The sequence below is a fragment of the Hydra vulgaris genome, chromosome 02, assembly GCF_038396675.1.
Source record: "Hydra vulgaris chromosome 02, alternate assembly HydraT2T_AEP".
Classification (NCBI taxonomy): domain Eukaryota; kingdom Metazoa; phylum Cnidaria; class Hydrozoa; order Anthoathecata; family Hydridae; genus Hydra; species Hydra vulgaris.
This window is the reverse complement of record NC_088921.1, coordinates 68,142,548-68,151,326: the sequence shown is the minus strand read 5'-3', so window position 1 is coordinate 68,151,326 and position 8,779 is coordinate 68,142,548. Positions and strand designations below refer to the sequence as shown.

The following is an 8,779-nucleotide window of genomic DNA, read 5'->3' as shown; positions in this document are numbered from 1 at the left end:
AAACGAGATTGCCGTAAACGGTTTAAAATCTTGTAAACAAATTCAAATTCTTCTACATAGACACTTTTCTTTAGGAGAGGAAAAGATCATTAACTTATTTTTACAACCTTTACCCAATAGTTAAAACAATGATCAGGAATTGATATTGCAATGTTTTTATAAATTTTGAACATAAAATACAGTCAGATTCTAATTTTTTAAATAAGCAGAAAAATGTTTAGCGATATCAAATAATATAACCCCTTCGTACACAGGCTCATGGAATTTGAAAAAACTACCTCTAAGAAATTTTGCCTTGCAATGTCATCTTGAAATATCTAAATACTCAGGTATTCATAATGAAAACGATAATTTAAATCATGTTAGGAACAGTTTCTCAGCATGGTATAAACTTTAACTGCTTTTTACTGACACACACGCACAAAATTTTACGTTTTGTTTGAAGTATAATTAAATAAAATAAAAATAAAAATGCCAAGTCTAAAGCAATGCCCTTTAATCCTAACTAGACCTTACACCTTGGCCTGGTGCACGCTGTAAAACCTTTAGTGAACGTTTGGGGAGTCTATACAATTAATAAAATAAAGATATCGTATAATTTTAATTTATTAAAAAACTAAATACAACATTTACAAATTTCTTAAACGTGGTTTTTAAATACACAATTTAAAACAGTTTTTATCATTCTTTGAGAAACCCACATTTAATAAAGAATACTTAAATGGTTAATTTCTTTATTAAACCTGGAAACAATTTTGAGCTGAATAAAAAAGCAAAAAAAAAAAAAAAAAAAACTACATAAAATTTTGAATAGACTTCGTATTTCATCAACTTACATATTTCTTCTAATAAATTTAATTTTTGTTGAAATTGTGTGACCATGTGTAACTTCTCTTTCATTTTCATAGATAAGATCATTCAGGTGGAATTCGCTAAAAGAACGGAATTTGTTGAAAGCTCAGGGTCAATTTAAACCATACTGTTAGGGTCATTCGCCACATAATTTACTATCTATAAATCGTTAATTGTAGGCGTTTTATATACGAATATCAATATTCAAAAGTAAAGTTAAAAAAAAAAACTCACCGCACTAATTCCTGGTAACATTAATATATTCCCAATCACAGGAACTCGTCGCAAAAAATTGATGACAACAGGAAAAAAACCTCTACAAATAGAATTCAGATAACATAAGAAAAAAAAAATCTAAATATAAACAATGTAAATAGAAAAAATTGAAATCTACACTCAATTATTCAATTTACTATTATGTAAAATATATTTTGTAACATAATGGGCAGCTTATATAAAAAAAAAAACTTCTGCACAAAGTGGTTGTGACACTTCGTTCTGAGATTTTCTGCATATTAACTGCCTGAAGACCTTTAATGGGCTGTCTCTCAGTTAAATTATAACCTGTAAATTTTAACTCGGCATTGTATAGCTATGGCATAGAACACAGATGTGACAAGTATTTTTTTTTGAAAACTGAGGTAAGTACAAAGTTTGACACTGTAACCTAAACTTTATTTAGTATAAATGTGGTGATCTTATCTTGTCCCGGTTATGGTCTACAAATGATATAATATAACAAGCTTAGTTTTACCAGATATCTAAACTTTAAAATTGCTATTCTGCAAAAGCTATTGCACATACCACACCTGTGTTCTATGCCATCAATATATAGAATTTAGTACTTGAACTGCTTCTAATAGTGTGATTTTTGCTCAATGACACACAAAAAAAAAAATTGATACAAGATTGATAATAATATTGAACACTAATAGTTGCTTAACAACACTATCTTTTGTTATCTTTTTATATTCACTATCTTTTTGTAACTAAAAAATAAATCTAAATAAAAACAAATAAAAAAATAAATCTATATAAATCTTACTTGAAGAGTAGAATAAAGCCATATATTTCAACAACCATTCCAACTACAGGCCAGCCTAATAAAACTACTAGTATTCCACCAAGGAAGAACCCGCTACCTTTTAACTTTGTTTTCTGGAAGAAAAACCTAAATGTTCTTTCTAAACCAATGACTAAAGCTAATCCAGATATAAACAAAATCTAAAAATGAAAATACACTTGTAAAAAATTATGCTAAAATAAAAAACATGATATATTAAAACAGAATAAAATTTTTTTACATGATAAAACTAGTCAGGCTACATGAATATTATTAAATCTTGAAAATCTACTTGAAAGTCAACTTAACCTTTTGTTTTTATGTTATAATATAAACTTAAGTTCTTAAACTTTTAAAGTGTGTACTTCTTTAAAAGAAAAAAAAAAATGCTTAAAAGTGATAACATGAGATATACTTTGTGTGGGTCAAACCCTTATATAGTGTGTGTGTATATATATTTATATACATTCTTTTTTAAATTTTAAATTTACCTCCCATAAGTTTCACGGGGCCAATAAATTTGAAGAGACTATTTGATTTTTTTTTTAAGTTTGCAATCTCTTTTTTAAAGTTATTATTTTCTTCTTTGCAATCTTTTTTTTTAAGTTTGCATCTCTCAACTTAAAACTCCTAAGCACAAACCTTGTTAAACAAGCCCGCTGCACAGAGAAATAAACGGGTGTGGAGTGGCGTGGCATGAGTTTAAACTTCAAACCTTTTAATTGTGAGCCTTTCGCTCCACTTGTCCTAAGCTCCACTTATCAATGATAAAAGCAAAAAAATTTTAATAGAACCTTATTTTAACTTTAAATCAATTTTCAGCTTCATTTTAATTCTAAATGCGTGCATGATTCGCAAAAAATTCTTTGATGTTGGTTTAAATTAATGAAGTCATCAAAATATGGAAGGTTTATTTATCTAAGCTGATAGCATTTTTTGTACAAAGTAATATTTGTTTTTGTCTATAAATTCAATTAGAATTGTAGATCTGATCAAAACATGTAACTAAAAATAAAAAAAGAAATTGTCAAAATCAGAAAACAACTAAATGGTGTTATGTATAAAGAACTAGGAACAATACAAAAACCACCTATCGATTCCCCATTTACTATGCTGGTTCTAATCTTTATGCAAGTGAGATGTCAAAAAACTTTTATTTAAATTTATTCCTATATGTACTTTTAGGCTCAATGACAAAAAATCAAAATAAAGTTTGGAAGGTGTTTGCATACATATGCATTTTTTTATTAAAATCAGGATAGAGAGATTCCATGTGAAACATCCAGGGCATGCAACCCTAACACTCAGATTTTGGTGATTTTTACACCACTCAAAGATTTTATTAAGTTATGAACATTCCCAAAATTTTATCATCTAGTTTCAAACGGTTTCAAAGATATGACTATTCAAACTTTGCCTTGAACCAATAAAAATATGTTATTTAAAAAAATGGTTTCGGCCAGCGTTTCTGTTCTGTGTGCAAAAAGCTGGAAACGAGTACACTTACATATTTTGAGGCAAGGAATCCAATAAAACAACTTAAACTATTTTAAAATAAACATAACACCTGTAATTTTGACCTTTATCACAATTTTACTGGGGGACCTAAATCGGTCCCCAGTAAAACCGGTCTTTTAAATTAAAATTAAAAAATAATGACTAAAATTTTTTTTTTGTTGAGTTTCTTTGTTTATAACTTGAAAATTTAATAAATGAAAGGAGGGGGTTTTAATAAGCTCAGGGTGGATGGGAAAATTTTTCAAAAATTATTAAATATCAACTGCTGTGTATTGATCACTTAAAAGTACCACCTTTTTTTTCCTTTGATTTTTCTGTTTTTTAAGTAACAAGTTTAAGCAAAGTTTTTTTTCCCTGTAAGTAAAAACTCTCCAAATCTTTGTAATAACTCTAACTAAACTATTCAGGACAAAATCAAAAAAAAAAAAAAAAATCGAGTTTGGCATTTATGTAATTATGTTTTTACTGATTATAATTATGGTCATAACTTAAAACACATAAATGTCTACACCATTAAAATATTTTGTACACTTTTGCTTACATTTCCTATTGCAAGTAATCCTCTATCAAAGAACAACATCATACCAAGAAACAGAAACAGCATTCCAAATCCAGTTACTCCAATGCCAATCTCTAAACACAAAATTTACAAGTTAAAATACAACTTTTATACATATTTTTACATTTTTATTATTAGTATTTCTAAACATGCAGTAGTAAATCTTTTCCTCACACATGCTCTCTAGGATGCCAGAAAGAGTGTGAATATTAAATTTAAGAGTAAAGAAAAAAGCTATTTACAAATAATACTACCCAATCCTAGAGAGAGGTAATATCAGAAGGGAATAAGATCAGAGCCATGTATAAAAAATGGAATGATTTACCTGTTAAAGCATTTTCAAGTCTTTAAATTCAAACTTCTGAGAAGTCATTACTAATTTAGTAACCTGAGACTTTTATACATCTTTTTGCATCAACTTCTTGCAATAAAAAAAAAGGTTTGTTCACAATAGAACTTGATAAGAGAAGACTACTATTAGAAATAGAGGGTGGATGAGTAGGAAAAAATGAATAGGTAAAATGAAGTTTATACTCAAAGCAACAAAAAGATATATATATATATATATATATATATATATATATATATAATATATATATATATATATATATATATATATATATATCTTTAGAAGTCATATCTTGTTATATGATATGTATATATGTGGTCAGCGTCATCAGGTAATTACCTGATGACGCTGACCACAATAGGTCAACGAAATATTGTAAATATATTATTATATCTAACATATATTTAAAAAAATAGTTATACGCTGCCTTTTTTATTAAAATCAATTTATATATATACATATCATATAACAAGATATGACTTTTAAAGATATATATATATATATATATATATATATATATATATATATATATATATATATATATATATATATATATATATATATATATATATATATATAAACAAGTTAACTTGTTTCCATACACTGGTGAACTTTTTGAAAAACAGGTCTTTATTTGTTTTTGATAATTTATCAAAAAAATTATAAGTAATATAAGATTAAAAAAAATGACTAATATAAGAATTGAAGTAAGAGAAATAAAGATTAGAATAAAAGCAAGAAATAGAAATAAAAGCCTGCCTGATTCCACAAAATTATGCTAAAGGCTCAATCATCAGCAAAAAAATTTAAGTCTTGAGATGCTACCATTAAATATTTTGTTAAATATAGTATATTTAACTAGATTCTTGGCCAAAGCACCAAATGTTTGTTTGTTAAATTTTCTCATTTGATTTCAATTGATAAACATCTCACAAAGTGTGAACGTACTTATATTTTGTAATTAAGTATTAATATTTTAACATAGTTCGAACTGCGTTGAATTCACGTTTCAAACTGATTCAACGTTTCAAACTGATTCACGTTTCAAACTGATTCAAACTGCGTTGAATTCACGTTTCAAACTGATGTGGTGTACTAAGACAGGAAAGTTGACCTCCATCAATTGCTGATTGACAATATACTGATTAAGCCATTACTTTTAAAATTGTTTTGTGCTCAGATAATTTATGCTCTTATGGAAGCCCTTTTACGAATATGGCCTTAATGCAATGCAGTTGCAGCATGTCATCATTTAGTACATGTCATACTGAGCTACACATCATGAGTGCTGCTTTCTCAATCAAAAGGTCTGTGGTTCAATGCCCACTCTGGCCATGAAAGTAACATTAGTGAAAAAGACAGCATAAAACTTCCTCTTTAAATGCTAATCCACTGTGCGATAAATAAATTGTTAAGTCTTAATTAAGTAATTTAAAAATAACATTAAAAAAAGACATTTTTATGGTCTAGGTCTTGACTTAAGTCTTGGATTCTAGTGCCTTTTTTATACTGTCCCACTAATTCTACTTTAGTACGTTTTCAAACTCTATAATAGAATAACTTTAAAATTTGGACTGATTAGACAAAAGTTGCTACAAAGTTATAAACAATATAGAACTAAGTTATGTACGATTGGTAACTAAAGTTGCATTCCTAACCTTAAATAAAATACAAAAACGACATTACGATTTCTATATTTATTTCAAGCTACTAATATAAGATTAAGGAATGAAAACTGAAATACTTATTAATAATAACATATAGTATAATATTTATTATGTAAATTATTTGTAATTACTGTTTTTTTATATTATGAAGACAAAAAAATATTGGCATGCTAATCCTGAAATTCCAAAGGGAGTGAGTTTCAATACAATATTGTTTTTCTTCCTTCTTGGCTGATTATTCAGTCAAGAAAAAAGAAAGACAACGTTGTCTTTTGCCAGTGACTATATTTATAATAGTCAGTGACTATTTTAATTTATGTGTTTTCTATTAATGAAATTTAAATATTGGAAGAACATAATGTTCTCGTTTCTTACTTTGATAATCACTAATAGGGAGCATTTCTTTGAAGACAATATATAACTTTGCTCTGCAAATATAACTTCAATAATTTAATAGAATACTAAATAGATATAAATAAATAATTCTAAAGCTAAGGATTCATGTCTGCCACGTTAATTACCGGAGCATTTACAGATGACCGTGGAAGGTAAACACTGCCGGAACCGATTTTTTTAATATTTATTTCGATGAAAACTTAATGCAAAGAGTATTGATTTTGAATAATGTTGAAATAGGCTGTTGGTCGTAAAGGTAAATTGTTAAAATTTAAAGCCATCTGTTTGTTTTATTAAATCTGGTTATTTTTTAAAATTTTAATTATTTATTTTTGTAGTGCCTTGTTTTTTATTAATACTTGCACAAAATAACTGGTGTGTCTCACCGTGTCGACAACATAAAAGCCACATTTGTCCTTCCCGACAACATACATACTAATAAGTTGAATTCCTCCATTTTGTACTACAGTGTTTAAAACAGTTGTATCAGTACAAACAACGAAAATGATATTTTCAACTTCACCATAATTTTCAAACTTGTACACAAATAGCGTGAATTGTTCATAACATTAGCATGGATGTTCACTTGAATTCCGGACCTTCAAAAATCTTTTCTTATCTACGTCATTAAACACTGCATTATAAACAGTTGTTGAAAGGGTGACAAATACCACACTACTTGATTCTAGGGGTTTTAGGTTGAATTTCAAAAGACAAGGTTTTTCTTCAGATTCTATTAATATGTATATGTACGAGCTGTATATAATATAAGTAACAAGAATTTTTCTGTAAATAAAATTTTTTAGTAAATAAAAATACTAATATAAACTGTATATATATTTTTATTTGTGTAATTTTTATTTATAGAATTTCTCATGTCTTCCAATGCTATTTATAGAATTTTTCTATATTTTTAGAATTTCTTTAGTATTTTAAGACTGCGTATAAAAGATACGTCATGTATAAAACACGCTCTCTGGTGCCACGCGCCAAGTTTCCTCCGCCCTTTATTATTATAATTATTTTGTGTCCTCAACCGAACCCCAGTTTAATTTTTTGTGTAACTTTCATTTTAGATGCCACAAGAAGTCCAACGGTCTTATCAAAGAGCACCGCGGAAAAGTATTTAAATAGTAAGATTACACCTCTTTTATTACCGATGTCGCAAAACTCGCCCAGAGCTGGCTTTCAACTGCGGATCTTGCGTTTCTGAGGCAAGTACATTAACTATTGTGCCTCTTCTGCTCAATTTATTTATTTACTTTTTTAAATTTTTTTCACCCATTTTCTTGCGCACCCAAACAATTCTTAAAGGGATTTCTCTGAATTGAACATAAGAAAAATTATTCAAATTCACATCTCTTACTATCAACATTATTTCTTCAAAAATATAAATGATTTACAAATTTGGGTAAAGTAAATGTTTTGGCTGTTTGTTGTGAAGTCCTTTTTTACTGCAGTATAGAGTAGGCGTAAATCGCGGGGTAAAGCATAAATGGTCAGTTAATTACGCCAGTGATAATAAACACGATTTTGAGGAGAAGTTTATTATCACCACTACATAAATTATGACTTCACAAAAACTTTTAAAAAAAAATCACAACAAGCTAATGTGCAAAGTAATTTTTTATTTAATGGTCTGAGAAAGGAATGATTAAATTATCAGCTAGTAATTACAAAAATGTTTGCAAAAAAATATTTTTAAAGATCAAAATAATATGCTGAATTTTACAATGTAACTTTCAAATCAGAAGAAACAAATATTATAAAAGTGCTCTCATGGAGCTACATCCTCTAAGTAGAAACACTAACAGACTTTTTGTCTTGATAATTAAACAAAATCAACAAAAATGTTTTATCTTTATCTTATAGCTCCTCTCATTTAATATCTATTCATTTTAAATATTGATATGTCTATGCCTAATTTATAGTTGTTTTAAAGTAAGTTAAACTTTTGTATTTAATGAAGATTTATGGTTAGTGTGAAAAAATAAACTTTCACTCTGAGCATGTCACGTTAAGTTTTGTATTTTATATTTCTTCTAGACCTTGCGCGTTGGTCATGATTTTTCATTAGGAGTCTGAGTTTATCATTTCTATTTTTTTCAATTCATTCATTTTTTCAATTTATTTAACAAAATTTTAAAAACTGCAAATTTAATTATAATTTTACAAATCCGGTTAGGTGTGACTCATATAGTTAAAAACTAGTCAAAGAAGTGACACCTAAACAAAATAAACAAAAAATAAAATCAACAACAACAATATCGTTAAATAATACAAAATATAAGTTAAAATAATTAAAAAAAACAAAACAATGAAAATATAAAATACACCTAATTAACTTAATATTACAGATAAATTAAGATGTGATA

The 8,779-nt window shown here is 27.3% G+C and overlaps 1 protein-coding gene across 2 annotated transcripts; it reads right to left on the bottom strand.

Annotated features, from left to right (window-relative positions):
• Positions 1–590: 590 nt before the first annotated feature.
• Positions 591–6,558, bottom strand: LOC100209239 (vesicle transport protein GOT1B). 2 transcript variants are annotated; one of them, XM_065791776.1, is made up of 5 exons: positions 6,384–6,558; positions 3,975–4,066; positions 1,898–2,076; positions 1,087–1,168; positions 591–1,011 (listed from the first exon to the last, which is right to left on the bottom strand). In XM_065791776.1, exons 1-5 carry the CDS (start codon positions 6,406–6,408, stop codon positions 970–972), a joined length of 420 nt encoding a protein of 139 aa, XP_065647848.1. In that variant the 5' UTR covers positions 6,409–6,558; the 3' UTR covers positions 591–969. The 2 variants fall into 2 exon arrangements, with proteins under 2 accessions (XP_065647848.1, XP_065647849.1); XM_065791777.1 differs by having other exon boundaries at positions 805–932.
• Positions 6,559–8,779: the final 2,221 nt, after the last annotated feature.